The sequence below is a fragment of the Hemitrygon akajei genome, chromosome 3 (genome assembly GCF_048418815.1).
Source record: "Hemitrygon akajei chromosome 3, sHemAka1.3, whole genome shotgun sequence".
Lineage (NCBI taxonomy): Eukaryota > Metazoa > Chordata > Chondrichthyes > Myliobatiformes > Dasyatidae > Hemitrygon > Hemitrygon akajei.
The window spans coordinates 34335539-34357999 of record NC_133126.1 but is presented as its reverse complement, the minus strand read 5'-3'; the positions used below and the strand labels follow the sequence as shown (position 1 = coordinate 34357999).

Sequence of the window (22461 nt, the reverse complement as noted above, 5' to 3'; positions counted from 1 at the left end):
TTGTGCTGGAGGAGGGATTTGGGGTCGATGTGCCTGTTCAGTTTTTGTGCTGGAGGAGGGATTTGGGGGTCGATGTGCCTGTTCAGTTTTTGTGCTGGAGGAGGGATTTGGGGTTGATGTGCCTGTTCAGTTTTTGTGCTGGAGGAGGGATTTGGGGTCGATGTGCCTGTTCAGTTTTTGTGCTGGAGGAGGGATTTGGGGTTGATGTGCCTGTTCAGTTTTTGTGCGGGAGGAGGGATTTGGGGTCGATGTGCCTGTTCAATTTTTGTGCGGGAGGAGGGATTTGGGGTCGATGTGCCTGTTCAGTTTTTGTGCTGGAGGAGGGATTTGGGGTCGATGTGCCTGTTCAGTTTTTGTGCTGGAGGAGGGATTTGGGGTTGATGTGCCTGTTCAGTTTTTGTACTGGAGGAGGGATTTGGGGTCGATGTGCCTGTTCGGTATTTGTGCTGGGAGGAGGGATTTGGGGTCGATGTGCCTGTTCAGTTTTTGTACTGGAGGAGGGATTTGGGGTCGATGTGCCTGTTCAGTTTTTGTGCTGGAGGAGGGATTTGGGGTCGATGTGCCTGTTCAGTTTTTGTGCTGGAGGAGGGATTTGGGGTCGATGTGCTTGTTCAGTATTTGTGCTGGAGGAGGGATTGGGGTTGATGTGCCTGTTCAGTTTTTGTGCTGGAGGAGGGATTTGGGGTCGATGTGCCTGTTCAGTTTTTGTGCTGGAGGAGGGATTTGGGGTCGATGTGCCTGTTCAGTTTTTGTGCTGGAGGAGGGATTTGGGGTCGATGTGCCTGTTCAGTTTTTGTACTGGAGGAGGGATTTGAGGGTCGATGTGCCTGTTCAGTTTTTGTGCTGGAGAAGGGATTTGGGGTCGATGTGCCTATTCAGGTTTTGTGCTGGAGGAGGGATTTGGGGTCGATGTGCCTGTTCAGTTTTTGTACTGGAGGAGGGATTTGGGGTCGATGTGCCTGTTCAGTTTTTGTGCTGGAGGAGGGATTTGGGGTCGATGTGCCTGTTCAGTTTTTGTGCTGGAGGAGGGATTTGGGGTCGATGTGCCTGTTCAGTTTTTGTGAGGGAGGAGGGATTTGGGGTCGATGTGCCTGTTCAGTTTTTGTGAGGGAGGAGGGATTTGTGGTCGATGTGCCTGTTCAGTTTTTGTACTGGAGGAGTGATTGGGGTCGATGTGCCTGTTCAGTTTTTGTACTGGAGGAGGGATTTGGGGTCAATGTGCCTGTTCAGTTTTTGTGCTGGAGGAGGGATTTGGGGTCGATGTGCCTGTTCAGTTTTTGTGCTGGAGGAGGGATTTGGGGTCGATGTGCCTGTTCAGTTTTTGTGCTGGAGGAGGGATTTGGGGTCGAGGTGCCTGTTCAGTTTTTGTGCTGGAGGAGGGATTTGGGGTTGATGTGCCTGTTCAGTTTTTGTGCTGGAGGAGGGATTTGGGGTCGATGTGCTTGTTCAGTTTTTGTGCTGGAGGAGGGATTTGGGGTCGATGTGCCTGTTCAGTTTTTGTGCTGGAGGAGGGATTTGAGGGTCGATGTGCCTGTTCAGTTTTTGTACTGGAGGAGGGATTTGGGGTCGATGTGCCTGTTCAGTTTTTGTGAGGGAGGAGGGATTTGGGGTCGAGGTGCCTGTTCAGTTTTTGTGCTGGAGGAGGGATTTGGGGTCGATGTGCCTGTTCAGTTTTTGTGCTGGAGGAGGGATTTGGGGTTGATGTGCCTGTTCAGTTTTTGTGCTGGAGGAGGGATTTGGGGTCGATGTGCTTGTTCAGTTTTTGTGCTGGAGGAGGGATTTGGGGTCGATGTGCCTGTTCAGTTTTTGTGCTGGAGGAGGGATTGGGGTTGATGTGCCTGTTCAGTTTTTGTGCTGGAGGAGGGATTGGGGTTGATGTGCCTGTTCAGTTTTTGTGCTGGAGGAGGGATTGGGGTTGATGTGCCTGTTCCCATTTTGTTTGCTGTTTTGTGCAGGGAGGGTGGTTTTGGGGATTGATGATCGTGCTGCCTTTCTTTTCTTTCTTGGTTTTATGGCCACCCGGAGAAGAAGAATTTCCAGAGTTGTATACTTTGATAACAAATGAGCCTTTAAACCTTTTTTAGCAGAGAAAACCTTTTCACCTTTTCAGCCTCATCAGCTTATCTAACTTCACTGTTCCCTTTTAGCCTCTTCCAAAGTGAATGAGTTCCAGACGCTAAACTTTCTTTGGCAAAGTTTAGCTATTAACCCAATGTCATTCAATACAGTAAACAAGGAATAAGTACATTTGATGTTCCGCTTTGGTCTTAAGTGCTAAAACGATTGTCTTGTGTCAAGTATTCACAACCGTTTTCAGAAAAAACATGTATTCTTAGCTCAAGAGCAGCATCAGAATCAGAATCAGACTTTAATCGCCAAGTACCTATGCACATACAAGGAATTTACTTCCGGCAGATGTTGTCTCTCTGCTTATAACAATAATAATGATAAATATAAATGAAAATATAGATTATACATACAGGTAGTGCAATCCAAGTAATAGTTAGCCGACAGTTAACCGGCAGTTAACTGTTCAGCAAAGTGACCGCAGTAGGGAAAAAACTTCTCCAGTGCCTATTAGTCTTAGTCTGGAGGGATCTGAAGCGCCTACCAGACGGAAGCAGATCAAACAGTCCGTGCGCAGGATGGGAGGAGTCCTTTATGATGTTCCCCGCCCTCTTCTTCAACCTGGAAGAGTACAGGTCCACAATAGAGGGCAGGCAGGCTCCAATGATGCACTCGGCAGTCCTCACTGTGCGCTGTAGTCTGGTTCTATCCTGCTTGGCGGCGGCTCCAAACCACACAATGATGGAGGTGCACAGGACAGACTCAATGACTGCAGTGTAGAATTGCAGCAGCAATTCCTGAGGCAGACCGTATTTCCTCAAGAGCCGCAGGAAATACATCCGCTGCTGGGCCTTCTTCAGGATGGAGCTGATGTTCTGCTCCCACTTCAGATCCTGAGAGATGGTGGTTCCCAGGAACCTGAAGTTCTCCACGGTGGACACAGGGCTGCTGAGGACTGTGAGGGGAGACATAGCGGAGGGATGTCTCCTGAAATCCACTATCATCTCCTTTGTCTTGAGCGTGTTCAGCTCCAGATTGTTCCGACTGCACCAGAGCGCCAGTTGGTCCACCTGCTGTCGATATGCAGACTCATCACTATTCTGGATGAGTCCGATGACGGTAGTGTCGTCTGCAAACTTCAAAAGCTTCACATGTGCGAATAATAGTTAGTGTCACAGCTGAAAAGACCAGGAACCCAGGTTTGATCCCAATGTTGTATGCTGTCAACGTGGAGTTTGCACATTCTCCTGGAGACTGTGTGAGCTTCCTCTTGGTGCTTTAGTTTCTTCTACTTTCCGAAGACGTTCTGGTAGGTTAATTAGCTGTTGGAAAGGTGGGTGGTCGGAGTATCAGAATGGAGCTGCTGTGCACGTGAAAGAGAGCAGGTTACCAGAAAATAAGTGAGGTTTTATTCTGAGAGCTACAGTGGACCTAATGGGCTGAATAGCCTCATTGTAAGTTACAACAAATTAACTGCTGATATTTCTCAGAGTAAGTTGATGAATGACTGCTCTATTAAGGTAAGTGCATTTTGTAGGGTATATTCTGCTATGGGTAACCTGAGCAATTCAAGGTTCTTTGCTACAATTAAAGACTGTACTTCCTTAGAAGGTTGGCGTCATTCAATGTCTGCAGTGAGATGCTGATGATGTTCTATAGGTCAGTTGTTGAGAGCGCCCTTTTCTTTGTGGTGGCGTGTTGGGGAGGAAGCATTAAGAAGAAGGACGCCTCACGTCTTAATAAGCTGATAAGGAAGGCGGGCTCTGTCGTGGGCAAAGTACTGGAGAGTTTAACATCGGTAGCTGAGCGAAGGGCGCTGAGTAGGCTACGGTCAATTATGGAAAACCCTGAACATCCTCTACATAGCACCATCCAGAGACAGAGAAGCAGTTTCAGCGACAGGTTACTGTCGATGCAATGCTCCTCAGACAGGATGAAGAGGTCAATACTCCCCAATGCCATTAGGCTTTACAATTCAACTGCCAGGACTTAAGAACTTTTTTTTTTAAAGCTATTATTAATGCTTTTTGAGTTAGTGATTTAGATGCATATCATATTATTACTGAGTTAAGTATTGTATGTAAGGAGTTTTTGCTACAACAAGTGTATGGGACATTGGAAAAAATGTTGAATTTCCCCATGGGGATGAATAAAGTATCTATCTATCTATCTATCTATCTATCTATCTATCTATCTATCTATCTATCTATCTATCTATCTATCTATCTATCTATCTTCGTGTTGGAAGCAAATGTATCTAGTACATTCTGAGGTTAATTTTCAATCATTGATTCCACTTCCTGGAATCACTGCAAATAGCATGTTTTCTTCTAATAAACATCGCTATTATTGAGTACCATTGTGAGAAATCTGTCAGTTTCCTACTGACACTTGTTTGTTCTATCTGTGTTAGAGCCTATGTTTACTGTTGCCCTGGAAAGTTAAATAATTTTTATTTGTTCATAAGTATTTCATTTCAACTAGAGAAAAATGTGGACTGATCGGTCTGCCTGTTGGAAGCCAGGAGGATGTCAATTTTGTAATCTGGGCTCCTGTGCAAACCCTCTCTTTCAGCAAGTGAACAAAAGCTACAAGTAACTGAACCACACCTAAAGTTTCAGGAAGTTTTTTTTCTCAGAGATAAGAAAATCTCTTTGAGCTGGAAGCAAATCCCACCAGAACACATAAAGAGAAATCATGTTTTATTACGCTCCTCTCAGAGAATTCTCTGTGAGCTGAAGTGAAAGGGGCCGTACAAATGGAGTTCAGAGTTACTGGAAGGTAGGGTTTTAAACTCCTAGGTCTGGAATGCACCTCGGGTGTTTTATCAAATGGATTTTTTGCATAGTAAGTACAGGCAGTGCAGTATACTGACACTGTGCTTTGCTTCATTTAAACAGCCTCGGCTCATGTACAAAGTAAGATTTCTCTTTCAAGTTTGTATAGATAACGAGAGTTGGTGTTTTCCTTCTGTACGAACCTCAGGACCATGTTTTGAAGTATCGAAAATGTGTTGTCGCATTGTTTTGTGTGTTTTGCGCTTGGGAAAATTAGGCGTGCTGTCCGTCCAAAAAGTTTTCACTAATTTTTTTATCTTGTAATTACGAAAGGCGAGGAATGCATCAGACTTCTTTCCTGTGATGAATCCTGCGGGTCTGGATCGATTACGGTCAAATTTTATGAATCCTCTTTTTAAAAAAATGGTATTCCTAGAAGTATGTTTGTTTTTTGACACTCGGGGCAGGCAGGGGAGATTTGTTTTGTTGTTGAAGCGTTGGGTTCAGTCAGACTCGTCCAGTTTATTGTCTCGTTCAGAACTACAGTAAGGTACAACACTTTGAAAAACTTTCTTGCAGCTACGTTGCACTGAGGCACGTCATTCGACGTCCCTGACAGCACTGTCAACAAAGAGTAATCAGGTCATCAGGTGTTACTTATAGTTCAATGCCTGGGTGCAGTTGAAATAATTCTTTCACTGTTTCGTAAGCTACCAGAAGCTTTGAAATGTTGTTCACAAAGCCTGGTGGAATTTAAATATTTCAGGGTGTGGTTTTTGTATTTAATAAAGCCATGAGATGGAGTCATAGTTCAAGGGAGAAGCTACCTAAAACAAGTTTATTTCCATGCAGGGTGTGATCAGCTAAATTACTAAAGCTGAGGCTACTTTTTAATGTGTAGACAAATTGTAGGAGAATGCCTGTCTGTCTAAGTTTAAGTTATTTACCACTAATCGAAGTTTTCTAATGAGATCATTTCCCGCAACAGTAGGGAAGCTAAACAATGCATCATCTGCAACTTGGTCATTCAATGGAGTTCTGTGATTCGGATCCCTATATCTCGTCTTACATTACAGACTCGTATTAATGGACATACTAGTTGTTGACCACAGATGTGTATGGTTCCCAGCTTTATCATGCCCTTCCTTTCCTGTTTAGTATTTCTGATCCACTACCTTCACTATGAATAGCAACTCACAGGAGCCCTTGATAGGCTTGTTAAATGTGGTGCAAGGCACCTTTTATTCTGTACTCAGTTTTCAGAATGTGGGCACTGCTGGGAAAGCCAGCAGTTATTGCCTACCCACAATCACCAAAGGACAGTGTTGATCTATCTTCTTGAATCCTACAGTCCCACAGCTGAAAGGATACGAGGAGCTCCAGGTTTAGCACTGGCAACCGTGATGGAGGAAGTTTTATTTGTCACAGGTGCATTGAAACACACAGAGAAATGCATCACTTGTGTCGAACCAAATCAGTGAGGATTGTGTTGGGCAGCCCGCAAGTATCACCATGCTCTTGGTGTCAACATAGCACACCCACTAAGCACAAAACTTAGCTGTACATCTTTGTGGGAGGAAACCAGAGCACCCAGAGGAAACCCACGTGGTCAAAGAGAGAACATGCAAACTCCTTACAGACAGCAGTGGGGATTGAACCCTGAATGGTGACCACAGGTTACACTGCCTGCTACACTCTATGCTCCTCTATGACCGTCCTTTGCTTTCAAATGTGTTTGCAACCCAAGTTTTAATTGAAGATTATTCTGCTGACCACTATAATAATGGGTTTAAAAGGGGCAGCATGGTAACGCGGTGGCTAGCACAACACTTTATAGTACAGGTGACACGGGTTCAATTCCCGCTGCTGCCTGTAAGGAGTTTGTACGTTCTCCCCGTGACAGTGTGGGTTTCCTCCGGGTGCTCCGATTTCCTCCCACAGTTCAAAGACATACCGGTTGGTAGGTTAATTGGTTATTGCAAATTCCTGTGTGATTAGACCAGAGTTGGTGCATGGCCAAGTGGTTAAGGCTTTGGGCTGGCGATCTGGTGGTTGTTAGTTCGAGCCTCAGCAGAGGCAGTGTGTGTGTCCTTGAGCAAGGCACTTAATCACACACTGCTCCTGCACGTTTATAGCCCAGTGGCAGCGGTTGGTGCAATATGGACAGGACAGGAGTTAAATTGAGGGATTGCTGAGCGGTGAGGCCGGAAGGGCCAGAGGGACCTATTCTGTATTGTATCTCAATAAATAAATAAAAATAATTATACCTATAAGGTTTGTTCTCAGGCTAATAAACAATAGAATATCTTATAAGTAGGCACTGTGACCTACATGAATCGATGGGAATATGTGGAGCAGGTTCGGTAGGGCCAAGAAAACCCTATGTCAGTCCAATGCCAGCATCAGCACAAAGAGCATGATGAGCGAAGTAGCCAGACATCTGAATGCTGTGCTGCTTAAACCCCCAGTCTGGCTCCCTGCATCAATTTTCCGTGTTCCTATGGGCATACATTTCAGAATTTGCTCATCTAGCCACCACTTTCCCATTTCTTGTTTCCGGACATTTTAACTTGTTACTAGCATGTAAGGGTACTGGAACTTGCTGTGTCTACGAGCATTCGGAACACTCTCCCACCTGCTGCAGCGTTGACCTTTTCATAATATTCATCTCAATAAGTTGGACATGACTTTATCATGTTAGTTATGTGTGTAGCACTTGTCTAGAATAAAACAACTGACTTTCTATAATACCAGAGCTGACGTGATGAGTTCTTACGGTACACAGTATATGGCTGATGAAACATCAGCAGAAGTGCATTGTGCACTGAATGATATGTAGTGCTTTCAGATCTATAATTACCTTGTTATCTTTTATGCTCCACTTGATCTTTCATACTTTATATCTTTATCTTTTCATACTTTTACTTAATCTTTCTACTTTATCTTTCATAATAATTATGCAATATTATCTTCCTTTTCTCAGAAATGGTACATGTGTGTGGTCAGGAAAAAGTAGATGACAGACTTCTCCAATCTTTCTGTTGAAGTAGTGGTGCGGACAAAGTTACCGGTTCGCCTTTGCATCCAATCACCATTTCTCTTGTACCCAATCCCAAACTGATTAATCAATTAGTTCATTGGATCTTGCTGAATATGAATTGGACATTGGGTTCGCCAACATATCTGCGGAAGTTCAGGAACAGGTATATTGATTTTGAAGGCTGGTTGAAGCCTCGGAGAAGTGCTTCTGGGTTGTGGTAATTGGAGAAGTTTTCTCCGAGGATCATAAACTTGTGGTGGAGTGGCTTGTGAGTTTCTGAGATCCTGAGCGTGGTGCTATCTAGAGTTTAGCCTTAAATCCTAGTAGGGTCACCAATGGCGGTAAGGTCAAGGAAGAGGTTCCAGAAAAAGAGTGATCCAACCAAGGCCTCAGTGCTGAAGCTGACAGAAGATGATGGCACATCACAATGGCAGTGAAGGTGGTGGTAGGCTGCAACAGTGAAGGGTCCTCAGTTGTCTTGCATTCCATGCCACTGGACCCTGACCCGGATCTGTCAAGGACCATGTGATGGCTGCCCGTGCATCAGCTTCCCCACGTTAAACAAAGTCATACGCAGTCATTCTCCATTAAGGAAATCCATCGTAATATTCTGGATTAAGTCACATAGCGATGAGCAAGTGGCAAAGTAGGCAGGATTGTGAGATCTCGCCAGAATATGTGGATCCCAAATTGGCCTGTGCAGACACCTTAGGTCCCACCAATAGACAACCCCTTAGAGGAACATCATACTGACTTGAACGATCGCACTACTATAAATCGGAGGGGTGACTGAATGCACTTTGTGGAAGATGTCATGAGAAGAAGAGATATCGTGCAACCACTCTGGGGCCACAAGCTCCAGATGTAAATTGAGGAGACATTGGGAGGAGGTACTGATGACCATTAACACCAGGACTGAGGTCCAAGATAAGTGCAGGAGAAAATTTGACAACTTGACAAGTTATGAGTGAATTCATCATTAAATGGCACATTCTAACAATTGTTTCATCCACTTGCTAAATTTCCACCTTATAATTCAAGCAATGTACAGCTTTCAAAGGCTGGCAGCTGTTTACTATGAAAGCTGCATTAATTAGGTGTATTGCAGGTTATTGACTGGTAGGTTCCTCTCTCTCAAACAAAGACATGGCACATGATAGTAAGAGCTGGGAGATTGCAGCTAGATTTACCCTCTTATCAGAGAGAGAGAGTGCTAGCTCAAAATCTTCCATTGATGTTACACTAAATTGAATTCTTTGAGGCCCAAACTGAAATGGTCCTTATTTCTTATAAGTAAAAGTGTGAAACGACAGAGATTGAAAGCATTAATATCCATCAGGCATGAAATTGTTCAGTAAAATGTATATTAGTTTGAAGTTCCTTTCTCAGCTCTTTTAGAAAAGATGTCAACCCACTTTTAAATCCAATTAGTTCCCTGCTAAAGGAATTCAAGACAAATATGTTGAAGATTATTTGTACCAGTATCCCATGGTGTATCTCCAGGGTCCAATGCTGGGTTTTTTTGTCATGAGAGAGTGTATGGCTTAGCGACAATTGAAAAACAAGTTTTGTATGAAATTTCACTGACGAGCAGTGATTTCGCTGTCACTGAAATTTTACCAGAACCTGCTGAGTGATTTTAGATGTCTGAAGAGTCATTAAGTGTTCTAGCATTTCCTGTTTTGTTTATCTTCGACCCAGTTTCTATTTAAAGTTTTAAACTTACACAACAAATTATAGTTCAAACTACTAGTTCCCGATAAGTGGTCTGGAACCTGAGTAGCGGAGCTGGTTTTATAGAACTCTTGGTTCTGCAGTGGACTTGCAATCTGTATCTATCTTCACTGCCCTTTTGTAACCTCCAGCTAATGCCTGCTGAAAAATACACAAAGCTTCAGTTGATTGCAAGACGAGAAATAAGAACATTTAATGACTCTTCAGACATCTAAAATCACTCAGCAGGTTCTGGTACAATTTCAGTGACAGTGAGAAAAGTGGAGTTAATGTAATAGACCAGGACCTTTCTTCTCATTTTCTGTTTTTTATTTCCAGCATCTGTGACTTTTTTTTTATTGTTGTCTGAATAGAATTGCATGCCTGACTTCAAACAAGAAAAAACAAATTGCTGGAGGAAGCAGCGTCTGGGGGGGGGGGGGGGGGTGGGGGGGGTGGGGGGGGGATATATTGGTGTTTTTAGTCGAGATCTTGCACTAGGATGAAAACTGGAGAGGGAAGATAATGAGTATAGAGGGTGAGAGGCATGAAGTCTGATTTCAAGGTCTGAATCAGAATCAGATTTATTAATATTATAATGTGAAATTTGCTGTTTTGTATCAACATTACGGTGGAAAGACATAAAATTACTTTAAACTACAAAAATAAATAAAATAGTACAATAAAAATGGAATAAAGAGATTGTGTTCATAAGTTTATGGGCCATTCAGAAATCTGGTAACATTAAGGAAGAAGAAGTTCCTAAAATGTTGAGTGTGGGTCTTTAGGCTTCTGTACCTCCTCCCTAATGGAGAGGGCATGTCCCAGGTGGTGAAGGTCTGTAGTGATGGATATTGCCTTTTTGAAACACAACCTCTTGAAAATGTCCTCGATGGTGGGTAGGGTTGGGTCCCTGGTGGAGAGGAGTCTACAACCGTTTACAGCCTCTTTCGATCCTATACATTGGAGCCTCCGTACCAGGCTGTGATATAATCAGTCAGAATGTTCTTTCACCATACATCTCTAGAAATTTGTAAGAGGTTTTGGTAATGCTCCAAATCTCCTCAAACTTCTAACAAAGTAGAGATGCTGACATGCCTTCTTCATGCTTGCGTCAATATGTTTGTCCCAGGACAGATCTGCTGACCTGTCAGTGACCTGTATGTGTTCTTCTGGACAGGAGGGTCTGTGAGCAAGAACGAGATTCCTGGATGGTATGTTGCCTCCCAGGTGCCAGGGTGTGGGATGTCTCAGATCAAATCCTCAGCATTCTTATGTGGTAGGGAGAAGGCATGGTCATTGACATGGGTAGGACGAGTGATGAGGTTCTGCATAGGGAGTTCAGGGAGTTAGGTGCTAAGTTAAAGGGCAGGGACTCCAGGGTTGTGATCTCAGGATTGCTACCCCGTGCCATGTGCTAGTGAGGCTAGAACAAGGAAGATTATACAATTTAGTATGTGGCTAAGGAGCAGGTGTAGGAGGGAGGGCATAAGATTTTTGGATCATTGGGCTCTCTTCCAGGGAAGATGGGACCTGTACAAACGGGACAGTTTGCACCTGAACTGGAAGGGGACTAATATCCTAGTGGGAAGGTTTGTTAATGCGACACGGTGGGGTTTAAACTAGAGTTGCAGGACGATGGGAACCAGCATGCCAGGACAGTTACTGGAAAGGTTGTGGAGGCAGATGGTAAGACCCCAGACAGAGTTATGAATCAAAAGGTTGAGCATGGTGCGACTAGTGTCCTGAGCTGTCTGTATTTCAGAAGAAGTGTCGTAGGAAAGAATAGTGCTGAAGATGAGGTAGCTGGCTTACAAACAGAGGCAATGTGTAGTGAGGAGAGGCTGTTGATAGGGCAACATCGCAGACAACAGGGTGAGTTACAATGTAAAAGGCGGACAAAATGAAAAGGGTGAAAACAGGACTGAAGGTGTTGTATCTGAATGCTTCAGCTTATGGACTAGTTGCAGATTGGCAGGTATGTTGTTCTAGCCTCACTGAATCATGGCTGAAAGATTATAGCTGCAAGCTTAATATCCTAGGATACACAATGTATCAAAAGGACAGGCAGGATGGCAGAGGGGGTGGCGTTGCTCCGTTGGTAAAAAATTAAATCATTAGAAAAAGGTCGGAAGGTGTTGAATTATCATGGATAGAGCTAAGGAACTGCAAGGGTAAAAAGACCCTGATGAGAGTTACATACAGACACCCAAACAGTAGTAAGGATGTGACCTACATATTACAGCAGGAGATAGAAAATGCATGCCAGAAGGGCAATGTTACAATGGTCATGGGGGATTTCGATATGCAGGTAGATTGGGGAAATCAGGATGGTGCTAGATTCCAGAATGTTATGAGATTACTTCAAAGAGCAGCTCATAGTTGAGTCCACTAAAGGATCAGCTATTCTAGATTTGGTGTTGTGCAATGATCTGTAATTGATTAGAGAGCTTAAGGTAAAAGTACCCTTTGGGGAAGTTATCAAATTATGATTGAATTGCGCTGAAGTTTGAGGAGAAGTTAAATTCAAGTATTTCAGTATTATAATGGAGTAAAAGGAATTACAGAGGCACGAGAGAGGAGCTGGCCAGAAATGATTGGAAAAGAACACTGGCAGGGATGACAGCAGAAAACCAGTGGCTGGAATTTCTGGAAGCAATTCAGAGGCACAGGATATATACATCCCAAAGAGGAAGAAGTATTCTAAAGGAAAGATGGCACATTCATGGTTAACAAGAGAAGTCAAAGCCAACATAAAAGTCAAAGAGAGGGCATATAATAGATCAAAAATTAGTGGGAAGTTAGAGGATTGGGAAGCTTTTAAAAAACCAACAGAAAGCAACTAAAAAAGTCATTAAGAAGGTAAAGATAGAATACAAAAGTAAGCTAGCCAATAATAAAGAGGATACCAAAAGTTTCTTCAGATACATAAAGTGTAAAAAAGAAGTGTAAGTGGATATTGGACTGCTGGAAAATGACGCTGCAAAGGTAGTAATGGGGGACAACAAAATGGCAGACAAATTGAATAAGTATTTTGGATCCGTCTTCACTGTGGAAGACACTAGCAGTGTGGTGGGAGTCCCAGGTGTCAGGGGCCATGAACTTGTGTAAAGTTACCATAACTAGAGAAAATATAGTCTTATGGTCTAATTTCTACTTTCTGAAGTCACAGTCAGTTCCTTGGTCTTGTTGATGTTGAGTGTGAGGTTGTTGTTGCGGAACCACTCAAAAGCTAATCCTGTCTGCCTCCGCATCATCCGCTGAGATTCTATAATGACAACGGTGTCACTGGTGAATGTACTGATGGCATTTGATATGCTTCCTAGCCACATAGTATTGAGCACAGAGAGTAGATTCATCACATAAGCACAGATCTTTCAGGGTGGTTGTCAATGAGGAGGTATTACTGATCTGCACTGACTGTGTTTGTCAATAAATTGTCAATAAATTTCATTGGCATTGGTTCAGTCATTTATTTGGCAGAAAAGATTTAAATTTCAATCTATTTGATTTGAAATTTCAGAACGCACAACATAATTTTGATTAATCCTTTGGGATTTTGTGTTGGATATTGGACCACATGGAAGTGACGTACAGGAAAATGGACGACTGAGTAACAGCAGACGTCCAACTGCCAGATAGTCTTGTATTGCAGTACAAGGGATTGTACTATATTGTACAAGGGATTTTACTATATTGTACAAGGGATTGTACTTGTATTAAAGGGATTAGTTTTCTTCTGAAGCTGTAGTGAAATAAAAGGAATGTTTGCGTTTGTTAAACATCTTAAACGTTCTTTTAAGATGAGAAATTCCATTGTTCACCATCTTGTCCTGGAACTGGGCTTGACTCCAAAAATGTGATCTCTAAACAGCATTATTTCAAAGTTACAATCATATAGCCTTTAAGTTTCATATTAGAATCATAGCTGACATTAATGGCTATTTGAATTCATTCCACTTTCCAGTTCTTGTCTAGCAATCGTGCGCTTTCTGCAATTTTGAGTTCATAACAGGAATTTGTAAATGTGATGGGCATTCCAGACCTAATCTCCTTTCATGCAGTGAGCTCCAGACATTGCACAAACATTGGGTTGAATTCTTTTTCCTCAGTAAAACCTGCCTCTAACATACTACCTCTATTCAGCAAATGGCTTAAATATATGTTTCTTAGTTGATAAAATCTCTGCAAAAATGGAAATAAGCCCTTCATGTTCACCCTGGCAAGGCTTCTAATTTTATACATGGCAATACAATGTCCTCTGAATTACTTTTGTTCCAAAGAAAGCAATCTAGTCTAGCCAATTTCTCCTTAAACTCAAAAACTGGTTAAATTTCCATTACTCTTCTTGAACCCTCTCAGGTCCTATCACATCTTTCCTGTGGAGGGGTGACCACACATGTACACAGCAATCCAGCTGTGATTTAACCATTGTTTTGTGTACATCCAACATGTGTTGGTATTGGTTTATTGTCACCATGTACTGAGATTCAGTGAAAAGCTTGTCTTGTATATTATTCATACAAATCAAATCATGACATAGTGTATTGAAGTAGAACAATAAAAAATGCAGAATAAAGTGTGAAAGTGCAGTGCAGGTAAACAATAAAATGCATGACCATAGCATGGTTGATTATGAGGTCAAGAGTTAATCTCAATGTACAAGAGTCTGATGACACTGGGATAGAATCTGTACCTGAGCCCAATGGTATGTGCTTTTGGGCTTTTGTTTCTGTTCGATGGGAGAAGGGAGAGTACAGAATATCTGGTGGGTGGGGTGTTTGATTATGCTGGCTTCTTACTGAGACAGTGAGAGATATAGCCATAATCATAGAGAGGAGGCTGGTTTCCGTGATGTGCTGAGTTGTGTCAATAACTATGGGCTCTTTGGTTTACAGAGCAGTTGCCATATCACGTTCTTATGTATCCAGAAGGAATGCATTGGTAAAAAGTGTAAAGGTTGACAGGAACAGGCTATATTTCTTTAGCCTATTCATCTTACATGTTATAGCCAATTAATACTGTTATCCCAAATGACACCTTAGCCACCTTATCTGCTGTCTTGCTGACTTCATGGAGTTGTGGATGTACACTTGTTCTTCTGGAGTTCTTCATATTGTACCATTAATTGTGATGGAAATGAAAGAAATGATGAAGAAAGAAATAAGTTGAATTAGTGTCAAATCAACTACAGAAAAAAATTGAAAGGGAAAGATAGATTAGGCTGAGAAAGAGTGAGGAGAACCAGGAGAGTTTAACTTCTTATAATTTAATTTCTTTAAATCTCTAGCAACAATTTGTTACCAGCAGAAATGAAACTTGATAGTTTCAATTACTTTTTAGTTGGGGGAGGGGGTGAGGTGCGTATGCAGTGGTGCAGGTGAGTTGCATGACATTGTAGAAAGCTAAATCTCTTTATTAAGAAGCTGCCTCCACTATCAAGTACTGCCCTTATCATGTGCTAAGAGTCCTGCCGAAGGGTCTCGGCCGGAAACGTTGACTGTATTCTTTTCCATAGATATTGTCTGGCCTGCTGAGTTTTGTGTGTGTTGCAAAGTCACAAAGTGGTTGAGTTGAGCAGATCTTTGTGTCAGACTAATATTGGAGGGATGCCGCTTGTGAATAACACTTTGTCTTAATGAGTTGTTGGACTGCTTAATCATTACAGTGGCTCAATAAGCTGGGTGTGAATTTGGGAAGACCAATTAGACCAATGTATCCAAGCTACTGGCAAATCATAGGTGAGTGACAAAGAATGGGGCTTTATTTCCATATCAGGAATGTGTCTGAATTGGAAGGGAAGCTGCAGGTGGCGGTGGATTCCTATGTGCCCATTGCCCTTTCATATAAGGTTGGGGGGCAGGAATTAAGGCTGGGTATATCATAAAGACATGTTTCAAACATAGTACAGCACAGGAACAGGCCCTACAGCCCACAATGTTGTGCCAAGCCAAATAAATTAGAAATCAGATGGCCAACTAAACTAATCCCTTGTGCCTACACTATCTGTCCATACCCTTCCATTCTTCTCACATTCATGTGTCTATCTAAATGTCTCTTAAAAGCCTCAGTTTATCTGCCTTTACCATCACCCCAGGTAGTACATGCCAGGCACCCATGATTCTCTGTGTAAAAAAAACGGCCCTCACATCTAGTTTGAAATGAACCCTTCTCATTTTAAGTGCATGCCCTTTGGTATTAGACATTTCAACCTGGGAGAAAGACACCGTCTATCTATGTCTCTCATAATCTTATAAAGCTCCATCAGGTCTCCTCACAGCCTTTGCCGCTCTCAAGAAAACAGCACAAGTTTGTGCAACCTCTTGTTATAGCACTTGGCTCTAATCCAGGCAGCATCCTGGTAAACCTCTTCTGCACCCTCTCTAAAGCCTCAGCATCCTTCCTACAACGGGGACCAAACTATATTTAATACTCCAGATGTGGCCTAACTAAGATTTTATAAAGTTGCCAACTTTTGAACTCAATTATCTCAAATAATAAAGGCAAGCATGCCATATGCCTTCTTAACCACCCTATCAAACTCTATAGTTATGTTCAGGGAGCTAAGACTTCAACCCCAAGATCCCTCTGGTCATCAACACTATAGAGGATCTTACTCTTAACAGTATATTTTCTCTTTAAATTTGACTTACCAGGCTGCAACACTTCACATTTGGTTGGGTTAAACTCCATTTGCCATTTCTCTGCCCATATCAGCAATTGATCTATATCCCGCTGTATGCTTTGCCAGTATCCACAACACCATCAATCTCATATCATCTGCAAATCACCTATCCACATTTTTATCCAGGTCATTAATACACATTATGAACAGCGGAGGTCCCAGTACAGATCCCTGCAGAACATTACTAATCACACACCTCTAGTTAGAATAAGTCCCTTCCACCACTATTCTCTACCTTCTACCGGCAGACCAGCTGAATCCAAATGATCAAGTCACCATTGATCCCATGCATCTTAATCTTCTGGATGAGCCTTCCATGAGGGACCTTGTCAAACAGCTTACTAAAATCCACGTAGATGAAATCCATAGCTCTACCTTCATCAGTCGCCCTCGTCACCTCATCAAGTTAGCAAGACACAACTTGGCACACACAAAACCTTAATTAGGTCATGGTTTTTCAAATGCTCAGAAATCCTATCCCTAAGAATTCTCACCAGTAACTTCCCAACCACTGGCATGAGATTCACTCGTCTACATAAGACCATAAGACATAGGAGCAGAATTAGGCCATTCAGCCCATCGAGTCTGCTCCACCATTCCATCGTGGCTGATCCCAGATCCCACTCAACTCCACACACCTGCCTTCTCGTCGTATCCTTTGATGCCCAGAATGATTAAGAAACAATCAACTTCCACCCTAAATGTACCCACGGACTTGGTTTCCACTGCAGTCTGTGGCAGAGCATTCCACAGATTCACTAGTCTCTAGCTAAAAAAATTCCTCCTTGCCTCTATTCTAAAAAGTCACATCTCAATTTTGAGGCTGTGCCCTCTAGTTCTGGATACAGCCACCATAGGAAACATCCTCTCCATATACCCTACCTAGTCCTTTCAACATTCGGTGGGTTTCAATGAGATCCCCCCCCACATTCTTCTAAGTTTCAGTGAGTACAGGCCCAAAGCTGCCAAGCACTCCTCATATGTTAATCCCTTCATTCCCAGAATCATGCTCGTGAACCTCCTCTGGACTCTCTATAGTTCCATTCTTGAGCAATAGAACAACATTAGCTACTTACCAGTCCTCCAGGACCTCGCCTGTGGCTAGAGAACACACAAAGATATTGGTCAAGGCCTCAGCTGTCTCGTTACTTGTATCTCTCAATATCTCATCATGCCACCTTAATGCTCTTCAAGTGAACCAACACTACCTCCTCCTTTACTTTGAAATCCCCTAAGGTATCAGTACTGTTACGTACCCCATAACTGGGTGTCTTACCAGCAAAAATAGAAGTATCCGTTGGAGTGTGGTACTATGTTCAAAACAGTGTTTATTAGTAAAATATACAAATCAATATCAACAATGCAAATATACAGATAATGCACATTAGCAATACTAAACCTAAAAGTGTGGGTATAATAATAATCAATAATAAACAAGCTCTATCGTTGTCTAGGGGATAAGGAATTATCATGGGAAAGTATAAAGTTCAGTTCAGTTCATGTAGGCTGAGGTAATTGTTGGTTCTTTTGTTGTAACCGTTGGAGGGGGAGAGAGAGAGAGAGAGAGAGAGAGAGAGAGAGAGAGAGAGAGAGAAAGGGCAAGCAAACAGTGACAGCTACAGTCATTCAAACCTTCCTTTACTTTCTTGATCCGTCGATGTGTTGTTGTGGCCATTCAGGTATGACCCCTCTGTCCTTTAGCTAGACCATTCTTCCATGGTGGACTCGTCACCCAGGCAAGGGTGGACACACACACAAGCCCCCACTGGCCTCGCTATAAACTCTGTGAGTTAAAATTGACCGATCCTTTGTTCGGTCTCCGATGCCCCCCACTTTCTCGTGGGTTCCAATCCTTAAGCAGTGCTCACTAGTGTGTCTCTTGGTGTGTCTCCTGGTGTGTCTGAGGGGTGTCTCCCCAGACCTCACTTTTATCCCTACTCACGGGGTCTCAGGTGTCAATCAGTTTTGAATGGCTTGGTCCATCAAACCAGCCCACTCCGGCTGTCCACTGAGGAATTTTAATAAACAGAATAGTACCAAGTAAACAGCCCTCTCTGGAGCCGTGAGTTTTACAGGAGTCATAATATGGTCTCTCTCTCCCGGTGTTATCAGCAGCAGATGTTCCAGTTTGTTTTCCTCTTATCTGTGTCTCTCTCTCATTCTCTCTCATGAGCAGCGTGGTAACAGTAACAGTTTGTGATTCTCCCAGGGGAGGGGGACATGGGCAACCTTGCACCCTTCTGCCCATCAAAGCTGTTCATCCTTCGTAACAGTACTCTTGGCACTGATCTCCCTATTCTTCATGTCGTTCCCCTTGGTAAATACTCATGTAAAATGTTTCACATATTTAAATTGTAATAAAGAAAAGTGAGTATATTTCTTGCAAACAATATCCACTAATGAATCATTTTTGCACATACTGTACAATTTTTTTTTCTGGTTGATTGTAAAACTAACAGCTGTATGAGGTTAGAAGGTTAAAAAAAAAACCATGGTTTATGCCATTTCACTAATTACCTAGGTTTTCATGTAGAAGATTTATGTCAATTTATCTTTGAATTTTATCCAAAAAAATCATTGGACTAATTCAATCCTTTTCTTCTATCAGACAGGAGGGGAAAATATGATGATAACAAGCTCCCTTAGATAACTTGATGCAGGAAACATTTCCCAAGCTGAAAATGACCGATGACAGCAAGTAAATAACCACTCACCAGTCAACACTGTTAGTTATCATTGGCTATTGAGAAATGAGGGTGGTCTTTAAGCAGTGCCCAAGAATGTTGATTTTAAAGGTTATATAAAAATCATTTACTTAATATATAGCAGTTGCTCATCCTAACTTGAACTGCAGCTACTCCCTTATGAATTCTCTAGGATTGAATCATGGTTTTACTGAATGCAGATCATTTGAAATCCATGCAGATGTTGCCAAAGCAGCTCTACTTGCATTTCATGTTCGTTGCCTGACGGCTAATCAAAAGTACATCGTTTCTTCCCTACTGCTAATGAAGCTGGTTTTGTCTTTATGATTTAGTAACAGTTACTGGAGAAACTGTGCTTTGGGATATCATTCCAGTAAAACTGTGACTAGTCAACCCAAGGAACCGGAGCAATAAATTGCTTATTGATTGCAACAATACTGAACTCCCCTGAATTTCTTTCTAATTATGTAATAGCACTGAACATGTTACTGAATTATTGTTCAGGGAAATTGGAAGGTGGGCTGTAGGGAATGGTAAAATCTTAAGAAATACTCAGAAATTAATATTTTGTAAACATATAAAACATTTTCCTGAAGTTTTCATTGGTCCTTAGTGGTTAATGTTTAGATTATAGAAACTTTTTAAGTATTGATGTTGCTTCTTCCCTCCAAGAAGTTAATTTTTAGTTTCTCATGCACCTTCTCATCATTTCTCACACAACAGATCTGTGCTTCAAGGAAGTCAAGCATGGTGCAGATGCTGGAAATCTGAAATAGAAACAGAAAATGTTGGAGGAACTCTGCAGGTCAGGCAGAAAGAGAACAAGAGGTGAAGATCCTCGGTGTATACTAGGAGGGAAGGAAATAAAATAACTTAGTACAGTGGATTTGGTTAATTGGGTCACCTTGACACCAGTACATTTTACCCCAATTAGCCGAAGTTTCATGGATATAGTTAAAAAGATTTTTTTTTGAACTACCATTTAACTGAATACAATTTATGCATTTAAATGAAATACAGAACAAGTTAGAACACTACTAAAACTACTACATTACTACAAAAGTGTATATTAGGTCTGTATAGTTATTGACGGAGATGTGATGCCATGTTCTTTTGACTGATGGTAAATTGACTGTAAATCAGCGTAGATGCCAAGTGCAGATAAAGGACTACCTTCATACAATACTTTTGATGATTGCATCCCCCAAATCTTCATTTTCACTGCAACTTTCAAGATGATTGTCGGTACCTTCAAATTCTCCATAATGCCTAACTTGTTGAAGTGGTGAAATCATTTCATTTTCAATCCTGGCCATTTCTGGCATCTTCAGATTTGAGTGCTTGAAGCTGCAGAAGGCAAAGCAGTTCGGAATTGGCTCACCAACTACCAGTGACAAAAATCACTGCTTCTTGAACACAAACACATGCAAGTGATGCTATTTAAAAGCTTCTCTCTAAGCGCAGTGTAATGTCTAACAGCACAACAAGATGAATGCAATATTGGCATTCATTTCTAGAGGTATAGAATATAAGAGCAGGGATGTGATGTGGAGGCTCTATAAGGCACTCGTGAGACCACACTTGGAGTATTGTGTACAGATTTGGGCTCCTTATTTTAGAAAGTTTATACTGACATCGGAGAGGGTTCAGAGAAGATTCACAAGAATTATTCCAGGAATGAAAGGGTTACTGTATGAGGAACATCTGGCAGCTCTTAGGCTGTATTCCCTGGAGCTCAGGAGAATGAGGGGGGATCTCATAGAAACATTCCGAATGTTAAAAGGCCTGAACAGATTAGATGTGGCAAAGTTATTTTCCATGGTAGGGGATTCTAGGACAAGCGGGCACAACTTCAGGATTGAAGGACATCCATTTAGAACTGAGATGTGGAGAAATTACTTTAGTCAGAAGGTGGTAAGTCTGTGGACTTTGTTACCATGAACGGCTGTGGAGGCCAAGTCATTGGTTGTATATAAGGCCGAGATAGATAGGTTCTTGATTAGCTGGGGCATCAAAGGGTATGGGGAGAAGGCAGAGGAGTGGGAGTGATTGGAAGAATTGGATCAGCCCATGTTTGAATGGCGGATGAGACTTAATGGGCCAAATAGCCTACTTCTGCTCCTATATCTTATGCTTATGGACTGAGTAAAACACACATAGATGATGGACATTAAAATGTAGGAATAAAATTATCTTACAAGCTCCACTTCCCTATTTCCCTATTGATATTAGGGGATGAGGAGTGTAACTCAGAGACTGAAAGATTCTTGATGAGTGAGGATGTCAAAGGTTACGGAGAGAAGACCTGAGAATGGGTTTGAGAGCGATTATCAGTCAGCCATGATGGAATGGCGGAGCAGACTTGAAGGGCTGAATGGCCCAGTTCTGCTCCTGTGTCTTACGGGTTTATACCCAGGCTAGGGGTTTGTTGGCTAAATGCCCTTGTGAGGGTATGGGCCTCTGAAACTGCTGCAATTAGGACATTATTATTGTTATCATTATTGTTACCACCACTGATAAGCAAGGAACTCCAGGTCTTTAAGCCATTGATGTTGGAATGGTAATATCTTTCCATTTCCAGGTGCTCGGTGACTTGGTGGCATCCGTGTGTTCAGCCATCCTATGTCCAAGTACTTGGCTGCACTGTTAAAGGGGCAAGTTGCTGTACTGCCTCTTTTAGATGCTACGATAGAGGGAGTGAATGTTTCAGGTTGGGGATAGATGACTATAAGAAAATTAAAGCCTTACAACTTGTACTTCAGCAAGGCATGGTCTAACCTCGAGCATTTTAAGGCTGTTGCAACATCTCAATCATCACCTTGGCTTACATGAGCCACTTAACCACTTTTAGTTTATTGATATTGAAATGCATGTTTTGTACATACGAGGGGTGATTGATATGTTCATGGCCTAAAGTAGAAGGAGTCAATTTTAGAAAACCGAGCACATTTATTTTTCAACATAGTCCCCGCCTACATTTACACACTTAGCCCAGCGGTCATGGAGCATACGGATCTTGGACCTCCTGAAAGTGTCCACAGCAGGGGTGATTGATAACTTTGTGGCCTAAGGTAGAAGGAGATGAGTTATACAGCTCTCGTTACATGCACATGCAGGTCAACTCTTTGAGTGATTATGCAGAAAGTTTGAAGTTAATAATTAATCTTCTTCTACCCTGGGCCACAAACTTATCAATCACCCCGATGAGTTATTAACTTCAAACTTTCTGCATAATCACTCAAAGAGTTGAACTGCATGTGCATGTAATGAGAGCTGTATAACTCATCTCCTTCTACCTTAGGCCACAAACTTATCAATCACCCTTGCTGTGGACATTTTCTGGAGGTCCAAGATCCGTATGCTCTACGACCGCTGGACTAAGTGTGTAAATGTAGGAGGGGACTATGTTGAAAAATAAATGTGCTACGTTTTCTAAAATTGACTCCTATTTTAGGCCACGAACTTATCAATCAC

General features: G+C 42.2%; 1 protein-coding gene across 7 annotated transcripts in view; it reads left to right on the top strand.

Annotated features, from left to right (window-relative positions):
- LOC140724843 (synaptotagmin-16-like) overlaps window positions 1-22461 on the top strand; it is a 166976-nt gene that overhangs the window by 69122 nt on the left and 75393 nt on the right. For 3 of the 7 annotated variants that reach the window (XM_073039522.1, XM_073039518.1, XM_073039516.1), the window contains exon 1: window positions 4717-4848. The exons of 2 other annotated variants lie outside the window; for them this stretch is intronic. Coding sequence is in view for 1 of the 5 variants with exons in the window: in XM_073039519.1 (XP_072895620.1) it covers window positions 4899-4914 (16 nt within the window). In the remaining 4 variants the exon portion in view is untranslated. Of the gene's footprint in view, window positions 1-4716; window positions 4849-4883; window positions 4915-4934; window positions 4986-22461 lie in introns of those variants that run through there. 2 more of the 7 variants (XM_073039519.1, XM_073039517.1) reach the window with 2 other exon arrangements.